The 18,437-nt window shown below is 40.6% G+C and overlaps 1 protein-coding gene across 1 annotated transcript in view; it reads right to left on the bottom strand.

Moving 5' to 3' along the window:
- LOC139695237 (serine/threonine-protein kinase NIM1-like) overlaps positions 1-6,190 on the bottom strand; it is a gene marked incomplete at its 5' end in the record, with an annotated part of 163,910 nt that extends 157,720 nt beyond the window's left edge. The window contains one exon of the mRNA XM_071593921.1: positions 6,133-6,190. Coding sequence (XP_071450022.1) covers positions 6,133-6,190 — 58 coding nt within the window. The remainder of the gene's footprint in view (positions 1-6,132) is intronic.
- Between the last annotated feature and the right edge of the window lie 12,247 nt (positions 6,191-18,437).

Genomic DNA, 18,437 nt, shown 5'->3' with positions numbered 1-18,437 from the left:
AGGATAAGGGAGTTGATGACAGGGACGTTGAGAAAGTATGTTAAGAAAACACTCGTAAAAAAAAAATTGATACGGAGCGTAGCTATGTACGGCGGGGAAACGTGGTCATTGAAGCAGGAGGGCTATTGAAATGTCGTGGTGGATATGGATGGAGAAAGTGAAATGAACCGAAAGGGAAACAAACGAGGAAGTGGTAGGCATTTGTTGGAAGAAATCCTAAGAAGGCAGGAAAAATGGATGAAGGGGGGATTGATCGGCAGTGGGATGTTGCAGACTGTAATAGAGGGAAGAATGTTAGGGAAACGAGGAAAGGGCAGGAACAGGATAGAGATTTTGGATGGGATGAAGGGAAGAAGGAAGTACTCAGAGATGAAGAGGGACCTGATGTAAACTAGGTTGCTGGATTGCGTTTTGTTAGGAGTCACAAAATATTTGGTAGTTATGTCCATCCAAAAACCTACCTTAAACATTATATTATTTTATTATAATAATATATATATGTATATATATACATATTATATATATATATAAATATATATAAATATATATAAATGCGTGTATGATTGTGTTTGTGTATAAATTATTTACACATGCGTTCATAAATATGTTAATTATAAATGAACGAGTAGAAGAATTCATATCATAACTTGTCAATATTATTTTCCACGTAAAAGTAGCACGTTTTGGAGATCAACTATTTAACTCTCACTTTTAATTTGGAATACCGAACAAAACCATTAGTTGGTTTGGAATAAAGTTGAGGAAGACAGAACGTATTGGGAACGGATAGATATGTTGTGATATTCAAGGTTTATATACTACGATTTTTGTTTTAAATGAGAGACAACCTTGACACGACGCCTGTATTCGTAAATATATTTAATCACTAAACAGCAAAGAGGGGATATTTACCACTGCAAAGGGATGTTTCGTAGGATTGGCAATAAAAGCCAAACCATGAACAGAAAAAATTCTATTTCTCAGTAATTTCCTCTATGTGTTGTGCGTTACAGTTTGTCATTTATCAATAACAGATGTTTTATTGGTTCATTTACTAATTTATAGATCGTGCGATGAAGCATTTCTAGTTGTAACTTTTTTCGTAAAAAAGTAGGCGATATTAAAATAATGAGCCGATATTATTTTCATCATTACTCCAACAACTGACATTAACCGCAGATATGAAATACTGATCAATATCAAAATAATTCTTTTCGTTTAAATGGTCATTAATGTATTATTTTCCTGTTCATCTTTGTTGCCAAACCGCTAGTGAGTAGGCCGCGGTAATGACAACAGGACGGAAAAAAACGTCACAACTATGACGTCATACACTATAGTCGCACACTACCGACACGTCGATTTCGGAACCAACTTGCGACGCAAGAGGTGAATTATGGAGCGAACGCGTTGCCATTACTTTGAACTGATTTGAATTAAATACGTTATTTTAATGCATTAACATAATAAATAATAGATAAAATATATGGTAAAAATGAAAAAACTAACGATAAATGGTTTTTCTGTCAATCTAAAAAACAGCAAATCAACCCATAGATTGTTTTCGAGTAGCAATATAACAGTATTCACGCAGGTGCGAGTGGGGCAGCAGTTACCTGCTGTCTCGTAAGCAGTGCTTCCCATTTTCTACCAAATATTTATTTTGGTGCCCAAACATGGGGCTTGATTGGTAGCTACGCATTGATTTCTGGATCGGGATATACATACAGTTGACGGCGGTTGACAGGATTATGAACAAATCCAATCGGATTTAGAGTGGATCAGACCGTCCATCCGTCCGGAAGAACGATTAGTACAAACGAAGATTTACTTCTACGGCATCTACTTTCCGAGATATTTCCCTTCAAAGTTGACGATTTTCGAGCAGGTTTCTATTATTAAAGAGGCCAACTTATTAGATTTCCTGGCTCTTCCGATAGATGTCTCGCCACGATTTTCACACATCGCATGTGTCGTATTCCTCCGATATCAAGGTTCAATTGTTTCACTTGATCACACACGAGTTACGCATTTCAAGCATTTCTTCTTCCCTCAATGCGGCTTCTCCGGAATCTCAGGCTTCACGGGTGAATTGACTTTCGGTATGCTTTAGAGAGACTTATTTCACCTCATTGTATCGTATCAAAACACACGATCCCCTCTTGCACCTTGATCACACTGGTAAGGGGGGATCGAGATGGTGCGGGGGGTAACGTACTGGCTTCCCACCCTGAGGGCACGGGTTCAAATCCCGGCGGTGTTGAATATTTTTTAGAGGTATCTCGATCCCTACTAGAGGTGCTTTGTGGAGGGCACTTTGAGTGAGTACGCCGTCCGTCGGATCGGACGTTAAACTGCGGACCCCTTGGCATTTTTCGTAAAGAGTAGGCTAATGCAGACGCCGGGTTTCTCTCCACCCTTCATCCTTTCCTGTCCATCTCCTATGGCGCAAATGACCTTAGCTGTCGGTCGGCTCCCCTCAAAACTACTACTACACTGGTGAAACAAAAAGTCCGGGAGAGGTTTCTTTGGGGGGGCGGGGGTACGCCTAGGGTATCCAAAGAAATCCAGCCCGACTTTTTGCGCGGAGAATCACTCGCAAAGGAATCGTCTGTAGTGAGCAAGGACGGTTGGTTGTAGAGCAGGTATTCTTTTATGTCAATTTCTAGCATTTCCACGAAGTTTCCCGGAATAATTACTAGGTGATCTTCCTCGAAACCCGCGACTTCCAAGTTTGCAGCACCCTGGGTGGACGGTTATCACGATTACCCGCACAGGTTTTCCCCAATTGAGTCATCTTCATTTCCTCAGATTCGTTTCTCGCCATTTTCATGTTTTACCACACGTAGCACTAATACATACCAGCCGTATATATAAATATATATATATATATATATATATATATATATATATATATATATATATATATATATATATATATATATAAATTTTCCCCGCCTCCCCCCCTCTCATCCACACATCCTCTCCCTCATGAATGGTATATAAGTGGACCGCGACTTGATTAATTTGTACCTGATGATGACGCCTAAGCGTTGAAACTAGTTGTACGTAAATAAAGGACAGTGGGAATATACATTGTGTTCTTCATTTAATGAACGGAAATCGTATTATCGGAAATCGTAAACAAATGTCCCTCTGTTACTTTTAAACGGACCCCCCTCTTTCAAAATGTTACACATAAATTTGTGTGTGTGTGTATGTATATATACTTATATATTTATATGTGGGTCTCGGCAGTCCAGTGGGTAGAGCGTTGGACTGCTGACCGGAGGGTCTCGGGTTCGATTCCCGGGCAAGGCACTCTGGGCACCTGCAGCTCCACCCAAGCTAAAGTGATTTTTCGGGTACCAGGTCTTCCTGGGAAACCATAACCGGCCCAGGGAAAGGAACTGGCCCCCCTACCCTGATGTGTGAATATTCACACGCCGTATAGGGCTTAATACTGGGTGATCTCTACCATCACCTACTAAACCGACTTTCGGGTTGATTACTGTGTTTAAGGTATCAATTTATGTTATGTTTATGAAGTTTATGGTTTATCAATGAACGGAATATATATATATCATATATGATATATATATATCACTACTAAACCGGCCTTCGGGTTGATATATATATATATATATATATATATATATATATATATATATATATATATTTATCTATTATATATCATTCATATATATATTCATAATATTCATATATATATATATATATATATATATATATCAATGTATATATATATATCTATATACATATACACAAATATATATATATATATATCAACCCGAAGGTCGGTTTAGTAGGTGATGGTAGAGATCACCCAGTACTAAGCCCTATACGAGGTGTGAATATTCACACATCGTGGTAGGGGGGCCAGTTCCTTTCCCCCATACACACACACACACACACACACACACACATATATATATATATATATATATATATATATATAATTTTATATATATACCAATGTGTGTATATATATGTATATACATACACATGTATTTTTAAATACGAGGGTGGACTCCAACCGCAGAAAATAATCCCTGATTATACGACTGTCTGTTGCTCACTTTAAAATGTTTAAATTTGAGGATAGAATCCAAAGATATATCGGAAAACTACTCGCCCAAATGAATTACAAATCCTTGAACTCATTATCGGATGACAATTGGCCGGAGTATATCCCTGTCAAGACGCTAAATATCTGGCTGGAGTAACGACAGCCCAGACGATTTCACAAGTGGAAAATCCATGGGCCATTCATTATTCATCCTCCCATCGTGATTTCTATGACTTTCGATTATTGTCTTACCTGTCAATTCTTGGGTATAAACATTAATACGTAATTCTTGGGAGAACTGTCCCTCGCATGTACAATTGCACTACCGTTTCCAAGCATCAGCTAACTTCGTCGACTTTAATAAGTCAATAATTTAATTTCATTTCATTATGTAATGCAAATTCCATAAATTTATGATGGAGACAACAAATAACTTCGTCTATTTGTAATGGTAAACTTTAAACTTTGCCCACCAGAATAACTCAGTAGGAAGCTTAACAATGCCACGAGGAGGACAAAAATGAACGGCCTCTAAAGCTATATGTTCGCATTTAAACAGAACGGAAAATGCTAACGCCTCGCTCGCCTCACTGGTTCTTTTTTACGGTCGTGATAAACGCCCGTAGTTGTTTCGCGCACATTTGATTACGAATATGATTCCATCTGGCAATTAAGCATACGGCAATGGCCTCACGATGGTCTATTGATATAGTATATACGAGACAAGACGCATCAGAAATAATAGAACAGTCAAAACGTCGCTTTAATATATTTTACTGTACATTCTTTTCGTCTATTTTTAGTAGATTTCTTTCATAGTGATTTATAGATCGCATATCTAAGTTACAGGATCTCACGAAGTGGCTATAAGCTTGTTTTCCATTGCAAATAAATCAAGGCAGACATTTACAGCGATGTGAGCGCCGACGAAATTTAAAATGACCACCAGCTTTCAAGAGCGCAACGGCTTGGTTCACACGAGAGTATTACACCGCTCCCCCGGCGAAGAGAGGCCATCACGCACCCTCGCGCATTGGAATCCGACCCCTGAGCGACACGACCTGCTCGCATTTGGAGATTAGCTTTCACCGTTTTTTTCATGCGATGGGCATTTACTTTCTTGTCTCAAATCCGAAGACTTAACCGTTAGGTTATTTCTTAGGCATGGGAATTAAGATTTCGAGTCTTAAGGATAGGCAAAATATGGCTATATTTCACCTTTCGAGTTCTCCAGGGTGAAACGGGGAATACGTGGACAAGCTAACAAAAAGTAACGATTTATTGGAAAAGCACTGGATATTTGTGATGAAAAGGTCAAAGAGAAATGTTATTCTTCGTTGGTTAGGCCTCATTTAGAATATGCTTCTAGCATATGGGATCCTTATGAAGTTGGATTGATTGCCGAATTGGATCGTATTAATCGCGGACGAACTAGATTTGTAAAACGCTGTTATGGTAAACTTAGTAGCGCATCAAAATTATTAGAGCAACTAGGCTGAGATCCACTCTCGGAGCGAAGGCTACATTACAGATTCAATCTCTAGCACAAATTGGAAGGATGTCTTTTCAGCAGTGATGTTGAAAATGTGTTATTAGCATTGAATAAATAAACTTAGTACTTTTTCACAAAAACTTTATTCTACTACCACCGGTTTCGACGCATAGGTGACATCATCAGATACAAAATCTCATGCATGACCTAAATAAAATTCGAGAGATTAAGAGCAGAACAGACAGATTTAAGGTTCCATTTTTCCCGCGAACGATATGAGATCAGGATAAAATAACCGTTTGTCCGACCGAGCCAAGAGGTGTTTTGGCAAGGGTAGTCTGGCATATAGTCACCCCCTGCCACACACCATATTGCTGGCTGGCAGGGTACTAAATAAAACTAAAACTAATACTGAACTCATATCTCCGAATATTTATTTAACAGAGAGAAAATCAGATCCTACATAGGCTGCAATTCATTCTGAGAGGGAGAGATGTTGAGTCGCAGGGTTCCGGTCAAACGGCGAGGGAAGCAGGGGGTTGGGTGTGCTTACCGGCCGAAGAATCGTTGCGCCCCGCCTCGCCCCCGGCAGCCCCGCCGTGCGCCTCGCCCTCCCTCGCCTCCACGCCCACCTCCACGGGGGCGGATTTGCCTGTGGCGGACTTGCCGCCTCTGCCCCCTGCGGCCCCCTTGCCCGCCCCCTTTGCTCCAGGGCCGCCCCGGGCCGCCGTCTCTGGCTGACCAGCAGCCATCGCCCGGAAGTCGCGTCGCCCGCAGCTCACTCCCTCGTCACCTCCTCGCCTCCCACTGCAAGCGGTAAGAAGAATGCATTAGTGCGTGTTCCACAGGGATGTTGACTCGGTCCCCGCAAACGGAGTAGTAGTTTTTTGGGGAGGCGACCGACAGCTAAGGTCATTTGCGCCATAGGGGATGGACAGGAAAGGATGAAGGGTGGAGAGAAACCCGGCGTCGGCATTAGCCTACTCTTTACGAAAGGCGCCAAGGGGTCCGCAGTTTAACGTCCCATCCGACGGACGGCGTACTCACTCAAAGTGCCCTCCACAAAGCACCTCAAGTAGGGATCGAGATACCTCTGAAAAATATTCAACACCGCCGGGATTTGAACCCGCGCCCTCAGGGTGGGAAGCCATTACGTTAGCCCCCGCACCATCTCGACCCCCCCCCCCGCAAACGGAGTTCTGTGAGTTGGGATGAGTAACGTTCATAATCATATGGAAATAATATCATTGGCTATTAATTAGTATTACTTTGGGTAACCATTCCTTGGAGGTTTTGGGGACACCTCGAAAACCTATTGCAAATTTCGTCACTTAACTGCACAAATTACCCTTGCTAATACGTAAACTTAATAATTTCTGCATCTTTTCATGCCGCCAAAAATGCGTATTCATCTTCTCGACTTCTACCAGAGTCTTCAACATCCCATGACCTCTTAATATCTCTTCCAGTCTTGCTGTTTTTTATATATACACGCAAAATCATGTATATCAAGCACAGGCTTATAATAGACATAATCGTTTCCATGGATGTGCCAATAGCATTTGCTGAAAATGTAAGCCTTAAAAAGGTAACTGAAAAGCACGTTAGTTGTCTTGGCGTAAAGCGTGATTGTGAACCAAGTCAATTTTTAAACAAATACTGCAGTAAAATACAGAAATGTTTATCAGTTATATCATGAAGACGAAAATTTATTTTTGTAGACACATTTGCGGCGTTAAATACTTTTCAATCAAAGATGATCGAATCAAACATGAACCTCCTGGTGATTTTTTGTACCTGCCTGGAATTATTCCTACTGATATACAACACATAACTGATGTGTGCAATTTTCTATATTCACTTCATATCCCTTCTCGAATTCTCGTCTAGAATTTTGTAAGTACCATATTATTTGGTAATGAAATACGTTCCATTGTCATGCAGTGCTTCCATCCAAAATCTGGGCGCTATTTACTTGGTTTGGGGAACACGTGATGTGATTCTACAAAATGAAAGGCGATACAATAAACGTCAAAATGAGAAAAATAAATATTGAATTTGGCGAAGCATCCAATATTTCCTGAAGCCATACTCTTTATTGAGGAAATTGATACTGCAATGCGGTACTTCATTTGAATCGACGATTAAAAACACTGAATGTCTTTCAGACAAAATGAGACATTTTGAGGGACTGGCAAATACGGGTATATAAATTATGCCCGTTCCCTCCAACACAAAATCACAAAAGATTCGAATCGGCGATCTATATTGAAAATTTGGGATAAAATAAATCAAGTCTGCGACATGCCACTTTATGGCCGTTTGGTTAAAAATGAAACCAACACGCTCAAATGAATCAAGTTGGAATACGTCAGTCGTACTTGCTCACATATTAAGCGATAGCAAGGGGCGATGGATTCAAGGATCCATTCAGTTCAGCATGAATGTCACATCCAAACTTTTGCTTTCAGAAAGTTTTAGAAAAAGTACAAAAAAGATAATCAAAAAGGGCCTCTAATTAATTGCATGGTACACTGAATGTGAATCACCCAATTAAATATCATAAATAGAACAAAAGAAGAAAATAAAAGCAATTTAACCTAGAGATGAAAGAGTGAAAAGTTCAAAAATGATGATTTACTCCTGTTCTGTGCTGCACTCCCCACATGAGAATCCACAGTCCAGGCAAATTAAGAATACAGCCCTCCCGCGCTTGATTAACCCGAAGGATCCTCGGCAATTATCATCGTCAACATACCTGTAGAAATTCAAAACCCATTTAGAGTGCATTTCTTTGATTGAATACGAAGAAGATTAGAATAAAAGTACCGGTAATTATTTTTCCCTGACGTGTGCGTGAAGTGCTGAATTCAGATCGACGGTTAAGGGTGCGCATGATCGCAGATCGTATATTGGCATGGATGAGATGGCAGTGCTTATTACATTATTATCACGGAAAATTTGGCGATGCGAAAGATCGGCGTTAAATTTGTCCCGAAGGTCTTAATAGGCGACCAAAAGCAAAGTCGAGTGTCTACTTGCAAAGACCAGGAACGACATCGCGAACGATTCCCCAACCACTTTACAGTCCCGACTTGGCACCAGCAGACTATTTCGTATGCCCAAAAGTAAAATCCTCTTTTGAAGGACACCACCATGGGAACCTAAGTCAATCCGTTAAAGAAGCTTACACGCGTACCCTTAAGTACTTTTAGGAATCCGCCTACCAGGGAACCTTCGAGTCGTGGAAAAGCCGCTCTGGCAAAAGTGTGTAGACGCTTAAAGGATTTACTTTGAAGAATTATGAGGCATTGCAGCAATATCCGAAAAATAGCCATTTTTCCATAACTTTTCCCGATACTTTTTATACAAAACATGCATTTGACGTTTACTCTTCATTCTTCTGGTCTATTTAGACAGTCAATCACTGACATTGGTCCAAAATTCTTTTTGAACAAATTATACATAACAAATGCTGCCACCAGGCATGTTTCTTAAGGGTAGCAAATGTGTAATGACAGTATTAATACACTAGTGGAACCTCGAATACTGCGCTAAGATTTATTGAATTTCTAGTAAAAAATTTTAAAGTAGGAAAATTAACGAGTAGATGGTATCAAATTTTCATCAGTCCCGAATACAGTTTGTAAAAATTTTGTAATCCGCGTAAACGGGAATGTGTTAACCTAAGAAATTACATCTATCCCAATCTCGTGGATGCAAGGTATTTGTCAACATTTTTCATGGAATGGCACGTTAAAGGAAATCTAGGACTGGATCACAGCCTTCATCAAACGGAATAGATCCCAGGTACTCTTTCCGACTCGGAAGTCAACGTGAAAACCGAAAACAGTAGATCAGCAGGATCTGAAACCCGGAGAAATTAAGCGAAATTCCAATCGAATCAACCGAGAGGAAGAGCCGCCTCTCGAGGTACTGGCATTGAAGGTGAGGTCTTCCCTCAGCTTCGAGAATTATTTCCGTGCAAACTCAAGACCCCTGGAAAATGAACTCAGCAAACATAGATTTATCGCGACGCCCGTGGTTAATTAGTTGTTGGTATCCCAAACATTAATAGGTACATCCAATTTACATCGACAATGCGTGTGATAAACGGTTGTACTAATTAGTTATATTCCCTCGCACAAGTGATTACCTGATCTAGTCAAAACGTCAGCTCGTACGTCAGGGTGGCCATGGGTTTCACATAGTTTCTCACTCCAAATCTTTTCTGATTTTTCCGACTTCCTACTCGAGTTTTCTCCCGAATTCTTGGTTGCTGATTACGTAGTTTCTAACGGAAGAACCCCCTCATCCATCTGCAAGCGGCTGTTAAATACGAAGTTATGAAAGCCTTTAGCTCCGGTTTCCGGAAGATTCTGCACGCGTGATGGTCAACTGTATATATGCGGGTCTACATCTACAAAATGCCCCGCAAGAGACCGCAAGGTCACTTTGTATATGTTTTGTAACAAACATCCATGCACAAATATGAGTTTATAGGTAAAAATAAATGGACAAACTGTGACCTAATTTCAAAATAAAAAGGGTTATCGCTATCACAGGAAATCCCCGATTCCCATTCGAGAATTCCGATTTGAATATCAAATACACGACCTTTTAAAAGAAATCCTCTTTTTTCCTTCCCGGATGTTTTTGAGAAATTGACTACCTCCCAGACTTTTTCGACCGACTCGCAATTCTGTGCGTGCGTGCGTGCTGATAGATATTAGGAATGAAGATGGCGTAAAACAATGGCAGTGAATCAATACGGTGTCAATCCTATAGCAAATATTAAATATTTAAGAAATTGAATATTTTATTTGAATTGTTTTGAATTTTTTATTTATTGAATATTTAAGAAATATTGGATACCGAAATATCGGTATATTGTATTTCTTAAATATTCAATACTGGCTATAGGATTGACACCATGCATATAATAGGAATCATAGGTAAAACAGTAATTCTTGGCATTGAAAGGCAATGCTTTTCACACGTTCTTTTCTTTTGGCAAAAGAAACCAACCGCTATCGAATTCACCACTAATAACAGAGTTAATACGAGAACGCAACATCGTCCTACGACCGATCCCTCGCTGGCAGGATATGGAGTAGGTGTACGAAGACTATGGACACCTTTATATTTGAAAACATTTATGCAGAAAACCTAAAAATAATTCTATGGACCTGATGGGCATTTAAAAATCGGGGTCAGGGCCTTCGAAGCGTTAGTTTGGAGCCAAGGATAACTTCGGAAAGATATTTCGGTGACGCGGGAATTTTCGGTTCGATCAAGTGATGCAAGCCTTGAAAACCAGAGGGAGATTCATTTTCCATCACCTATAAATTGTTTTCACAGGTCCCAGGAGACTTTTAATGGTTCTAAATTTGATTACCATGGGATAGATTACAGTCAAGGCCACACGGAGTGCCCATTGTTTCCCAAGGCGACGTAAAGACACAGGTTCCCCAGATAGCGGTCCGAGAGATTGAGACTTTTTTCTCTTCAGTTTCTTCGCCCACCCTCGCCTCGTTGGAGGGCTGAGGATATGCTCTTCCTCACTCTGCTTCGTAATTTATTCACCACGTAACAATTTCAAAACTCCCGAAAACTACTTAAAATAACAAATTTCACACCTAAAACATTCAAAGACATCTCGGTCCTTTTCTTTCAACGCCTGACTAAAAATAAAGCCAGTTGCATGTACTTATGGTGGCGAGGAAGCCTGATTGGTAGAGCAATAGGTTACTGGCCGGAGGACCCCGGGGGCATATATCTACATCTACATAATACCCCGGAAGTCGCCGCAAGGAAGTGTGGCAGGGGGTGTTAGGTTGTCAGCCATTCTACATGTTAATTCAGCAATCATCCGGGAGATATCTGGGGATTAGGATCTATTAATACTAGCAAAGGATCTAGATTGTATTTCAAAACGGTGTACAAAACGGGGATTTTCACTAAACCACAACAAATGTCCGGTGAAAATTTATTTAAAATATTAACGGGATTTGTTTACAAACTAGATGGATTTGAACTAGAAGTAATTGACGCGGTAAAATACCAAGGTGTTACTATCTCTAACGACAGAGCTTGGGGCACTTTTTCCCCTCATACTTTTCAATTCTGAATAACCTGTCTTGTTATGGTGGAGGCCTGTCATATATATGGTTTTGGTTCATTTTTATTCCCTTTTATCACTGTTTTATTATGTGAATTAACCCTTGTTTTGATTTAAGTCTTCCTTCAGCATGTATACAAATTGGAACATGTCCCGGGTGATGCATATTGAAAACGAAGAGGTTGGACTTGGTCGACTTCCCGGGACGTGGAATGGTGGCACAGGGGAAAGAGATACTCCTCGATCCTACGTCATGAAACTCACATGCTCTATAGCTTAATTCAGCGCGAGATTAGGGAGGGCTCAGCAAGTTCTTAGGTAGGGTTCAAAGACAATTTAGAGAAATTTCGACGCTAGGATATGTTTCAAAAAGGATCCTGCTGATTCATTAGTTCGGACACGATTTCAATCATTTAAACAAATGATAAAAATTTGGATGTGTCTCGAAATCTACGGTTCTCTTGACTCCGAGGAAATAGATACTATTTAGGGGATACCAATACTCATGGCCGTTGCATTTATTTTCAAACTTAACCCATATTATTTTTCCCGTGGTTGTTTTCCAAAATAAGATATATTTATGGCGAAAATTATAAGGGTATTTTGCAGTAGCGCTGGAAGAAAAAAAGAAGGATAATTAATTATCTTGAACGTAAGGAGAAAAAAATCATAATAGTAGTCATAACGAAAAAGCGCTGACTGAGACTAAAATCTGGGATTTCGATTTTTCCAGTAATGTAAGTAACTGAACTTCCACATGCGACAATTACCGATTCCAAAATATTCATCTTGTTTGACCAGTCGGCAAATTTTCGCGACTCCTTCACCACCTTGGATAAAGATTCGATTACCCTGCTAATTTCGCATATGAGTTCTCAGACTGCGACAGGTTATACCTGTAGTTTGCATCGATTCCATGTTTCGTTTATCAAGCGACTTGAAACCATAATTGCAAGGGCGTTTTGAATTTAAGTAGACGTATTTTTTCGTAGAATTATATAGCAATGTTTTCAGACCTGAGGGGGGTGGTCAGTTCGTAACTTTGACTTAAATGGAAGTGACCGTAGCCATTTCAATCCTGCAAATCGAGTCAAATACCTATGACTCTATTTTAGTCATAATTATATTTTATTATTTCTTCAGTTACGATGTATATAATGCAGTTCAAGTCGAAAAAATGGGAGGGCCTTTGAAGAACGTTTTTCAACAACCTTTGGTGACCAATTTTCAATAAATATTGAACACTTAATATGAAAAATAATCATAATACATATTATTATTAACAATTATGTGTAGCATTTAAAAAACGTCATCTATTTATTTTAGCGACGATTAACTAAATAAATTCTTAAGGTCATTAACATATAATTAAAGTATCTGTTCCATTTTGTAGGTTGAACTCATATTTCGAATAGATTGGGGTTTACTTGGTGTGACACAAGGTACTCCCAGTTACGTAACTTAGGTCCTGCAAGCTTATAATGCTGGTCGGTACGAAAGAAACACGATAAATTTAACAAATAACATGTGAGACCCTCATTATTTCATGCAATTCGAATTTATTAGGCTTTAAAATATTTCATATCCCATAGTACACTAACGATATCATTGATTTTATCAGTTCCAATATTATCTGCGTTTCTTGTCCCATTTTTTCACTCTCACGTGAACATCTACGTACGTATAATAACAACATAAAGGACATTTTTATCTCTATACCAATATTTTATAATTGAAAACTTATATCCACAATTAATACCTAATTTCATGTTTATTATAACGATAAATAAACTAAAATATAATGCAAACACCCCGTGCGTTAAACGTCTTTTTATAATTTAATTGTAACCTAAGATCCACGAGAGTTATCTTATATTTAGGTAACAAAAAACCCATGGTATTTCCCGAGCTGATGCACGCCAATATACTTTACGTACACTGAGAAGTCTTTCGGTTCTTGGAAAGCCGCCGTGACTCACCAAGTTCACTTGCGCTCGTTCTAAGGGCGGAAGTCCAGCTCGCAATCTTGGTCAACTGCAAATCTCTCCCCCCCCCCCAACTCCGAGTGGAGGGGAGGGGGGGAGGAAAGGGAGCAGCAGCTAACCGCTTTGAATTCCGGAAGAATCGCCGACCGCTCAACAGCCGAGCGGCAGTTAAAGGAAAAAAGTGAATTTAAATGAGAACGGGCTTGTATTAATTCGTCTGCGCTCGAGTTAAATTTTTATACGCTTCGACACGCGAGTGGATGACTGTGTGAAGAGCAAACGCCTTTGCCCGGCCCAACAGAGCAAATCGCAATTTTAAACAAGACGGCCATTCCGAAGAACCGCCATCACAGAGCACAACATATTGTGTTGAGTATAGTCGATGTTCAGCTTATATTCGCAAGGTAGTTCTCACGTAAGGGCAAGTTTCACTGCTGTGTTTCTTCCCAAATTACGAGGAAAATATACGTATATTGCCCATTGGATTAACGCATACGAATTCCACACTTACCCTCCGCCCACCATCCTCATTCACTTATCGTTCTCTCTTCCTGCAATACCTTCATCATGCTGTCGACTTTCAAGAGATCGCAGCACATGTATAAAACAAAATGTAAAATTTCATTTTAAAAATAAAATCGAAACGCAAATTTCCATAACCAATATTTCAGTTTCTCTGACTTGATAATGGATGGCTTTTGTATGCTTACTCAACCTTTTATTTCCTCAACGTCGGTGGAAAAAAATCAATATATTTTTTTAAAATTCGCGGATTCTTGTTTCAGTTATGACCCTCTCGGTTTCAAATTAAGTGAATCCTTCCAAAGATATGTAGGTCATTTCTTGAAAGGGTTTCAAAAAAAATAAACATTAATATTCTCTATCACCCCAATCTGAACCACATAGAAGCTCATCAACGGCTAACATTTTCGGATTACGAGTCATATTTAAAATTCGACCTTTTTATAAATGAAAAGCATTTTCATCTCGTTATTTAGAACCGTAAGTCATCGGCTGCGACTAAACTAAGCTGTCAGAGTCCAATGAAGGTATTGATAGGACACGAGCATCTGAGACCGATAGGACACATGAAATTCAACCTTGCTGAGACCCTTTCCTCCAAGGTCTACACGTATTTCCTGCTGTTCCGATCTGGAATATGCACTTGGATCGCCTGCGTTTTTAAGAAACATTCTTCACAGGAGATCTATTTCATCCTCTGTTGATAAGTATCATTCATTCCATGATTTTTCTTCGCGCCCCACAACTGCCAAGCCAATTATTGTGCAATTTTCTAGCCGAAGTTTGCGATAAATTCATTGCATTACAAATGTCCGCCACAACATCAACATTTTATTCTCATTACATTTCTCTTTGTTACGACAAGCCCTGCCCGTCAACCTCTCACAAACACCTTAGCACTTTCACTTTCCTATTGGCTTGAACAAGTACTTTGAAGTCTGTTCCAAGACCGTAGTTATTTTTGACGGCCTCGCTAACGCCGCAGAATTTTTCCTTTGCTTTCTTCAACACCACTTTAAGTGACGCTATGAAAACTTATCAACGAGCGCGACTGGAATACAAAACAGTTCTCCTATGCTCAATTTATTTCGTTAGACTTGGCTCGATAAAATAAAAACAAAATAATTATTTTCAATTCCAATTCCATGAATGTTGACGTACGTAAATTGAGTGGAGGGAAACGCTCTATTTCAACGCCGACCTGAGAAACGCTCTTTCATGGCTTGAGATTGATATGCTTGGGCTTTCCTCGATCGAGGCAGTCACATGGGGAGGTGAGCGGTCATCACGTGGAGTGCCAAAGGCGTGCAGCGGGTGCCCCCGCACCGCTAGGGCCACCTGATGCTGGCGAGGGCAACGCCTCGAGCACGCACTCGCCATCCACATGTTCGCGTCCACGGCTCGCTCGCTTTTTCCTGCTTGTTTTTGAATTCCCTAACAAGTCTTCGTTTTCGAGGAAATTCATGCCTCACTGGCAAGAGGTTTCTTGCTCCTTGAGTTGAGTTTGAAATGCATTTGCTTTCTATCCACAAAAAGTCGCCCGAGGGTGGGCTGAAAACTAATGCACACATGCTTCTTGTAGACCACAAACAAAATGACCTTCAGAAGCACTCCTGGTGGCACGTGGAAGTAGCATTCCCCTTCAACACGCATGCACAGGTTCGAGGTGATTACATTCATCGAGTGTATTTTAAGAAGCGGAAGTATGGAGACGTGTTCTAGCGATATGTCAACGCGAATTAAACAGCGTGCTAATTAAATGAATTTCCACAAAGCCGGAAACAGTTGAAACAGCGTGCTGTTATCGAAGTGACTCCTACTGAGATTCATCGTCGTTTAGAGGCTGTTTATGGTGACTATGCTGTTGATAGGTCTACTGTAAATCGATAGGTAGTAAAATTTCGTGGTTGCGAGCCTGGAAAAGCCATCCATTATTGTTGGCGAAACACGCAGCGGACGTCCGATCACTGCCACAAACGATACCTCGAAGATTTGATTCAAAATGACCGGCGAATCACTCAAAAGCGAATCACAAACCATATTGGAATATCCAAGAAAGTGCCGGCATCATTATTGAACAATTGGGACCCCGTAAAATCTGTGCACGATGGGTACCACGCCGTCTCACAGACGAGAAAAAACAAAACCCTCCATATTCCGCCGATCTCTAACGATTTTTGCGAAGTATTTGCCTTGCGAAGATACACCTCGAGGGTAATCATTATACCTCGGACGACGAGGTGAAGGCAAAAATTCGATAACAGCACGCTGTTTAACTCGCGTTGACACAGCACTAGGACACGTCTCCATACTTCCACTTCTCAAAATACACTGGATGAATGTAACGGCTTCAAACCTGCGCATGCGTGTAGAAGGGGCCCCTTGGGTTATTTTTGGCTTTTGCAATCCTCTGTTAATAATGAGGTAATAAGGCGAAACACATATCGCCAAAGTTCATCGATATTGTCTGAGTTTTATTGATATCATTGCTATCGAGAGCATGAGTTTCCAAATCATCTTGAATTCCTATCACCACAGAATAAAATCGCCGAAGTAAATATCATGAGACATCATGGAAAAAAGTAGCCAGCGGTAAGAAATAAAAATTGAGAAAATGGAAGTCTTGAAAATTTAGACAATTTCTCAAAAATGCAAACACTACAAGCACACAGTGTTATGGTTACAATAGAAGTTCACAGTAGTTTAAACTCCTGACAACCAAATTAGTCAAAGTAAGGATTACTCAGTAACAATACCATTCAATCCGGTCGAGTGCCGTAGGGAGAAACATTTAAAGGAGTTTAATGGTGGTAATTAAACAGCGTTTACTTTAGAAAGGAGAATAACCTGGGATCGACTGCTTGTGGTGCCCTTTGAACACACCAAGATTTCCCCAAGAGGCATGAAGTCTGGGTATGACATCTTCCAGGGTAAAGGCTGAGGGTCAGGTGAACTCTAACCTCACACATCGAAATCACATCCACTTAGTTAGGTTTCACTGTTATTGGGTTTTATGGTTTACTCGTTGGCATTGCGCAAATCTTAAGCATTTGGTTTCTTGTGCTCCTCCACCTGTTTCCTGAAGATATCACGGCATACATGATAACTCAATTTGATTTTGCATTTCAGTATCGCATAACTATGACCTAATATTGCACCTCTAAGCGCGAAAACAGCTGGATAACCAAAACGGTGCGATGGCGACACTTTCCAGGAAGAGCCCTCCTCCCGAGCACGTTTCAATGGCCGCCGCCATGTCCGGGAAAGAAATAAGTATTACTACGCGTCCGTCCTCCCGGGCGACGGCTCAGCACGCGCGCTCGCTCGCTATCTCCCGCGAGGCCAGTATCCTTCGGTGTGCTTGCCCCACTTTTTGAGCCAAAATTAGATACGCAATTCATTTTTAAACCGCGCGAGCGCATCCTTTTGTACACGGTCAGTTTTTCTCGCGAGAGTGAGCCGAGTGGACCCGCTTCGAAACGGACAAATCGGCCGCGGAGGCTCAGAGTAGGATGACATTTCATTCATGGGACCGTGAGTGGGATAGATTTTAGGATTGACTCCCGCACTACGGCAGGAGGGATGGCGGATGTGAACTCACGGTTTCTCTTTTGGATGAAGTGCATTGCGATCGTGGGTTAACATTTGGAATGTCAATCAGTGTTAGGACGCGGCTGAGTGAAAAACTGCTCTCGCCTCCAATACCAGACGCGTTACCCTTGGTGCTGACCCGGTGTTATCAATCGCGTCTTGCAGGAAATTTCTGATCTTTCCACAAACTAGAACTGCATTTAAGAACAAGAAACTTTAGTGTATTATATTTTTACAGTTTTTTACAGTTTACATATCTCGGAAGTGTTTTGGACCAACACGGTCAAAGTAGTAGGGACGTAAGGAGAAGAATTGCACTGGGCAAAGAGGCTTTCACAAGGATAAGGGAGTTGATGACAGGGACGTTTAGTAAGGATGTTAAGAAAAGACTTGTAAAAACTTTGATATGGAGCGTAGCTATGTACGGTGCGGAAACGTGGTCACTGAAGCAGGAGGATAGACGTAGATTGGAGGCTTTTGAAATGTGGGTGCGGAGAAGAATGGAGAGGGTGAAATGGACCTAGAAAAAAAGAAATGAGGAAGTACTTGGTAAGGTGGGCAAAGAGAGGGGTTTGTAGGGAGAAATCCTATGGAGGTAGGAAAAATGGATGAAGGGCGTATTGACCGGCAGTGCGAAGT

Source organism: Hetaerina americana, unplaced genomic scaffold, assembly GCF_022747635.1.
Source record: "Hetaerina americana unplaced genomic scaffold, ioHetAmer1.1.p SCAF_6, whole genome shotgun sequence".
Taxonomy (NCBI): domain Eukaryota; kingdom Metazoa; phylum Arthropoda; class Insecta; order Odonata; family Calopterygidae; genus Hetaerina; species Hetaerina americana.
The sequence above is the reverse complement of the archived record's forward strand: the minus strand, read 5'-3'. Positions and strand labels throughout refer to the sequence as shown.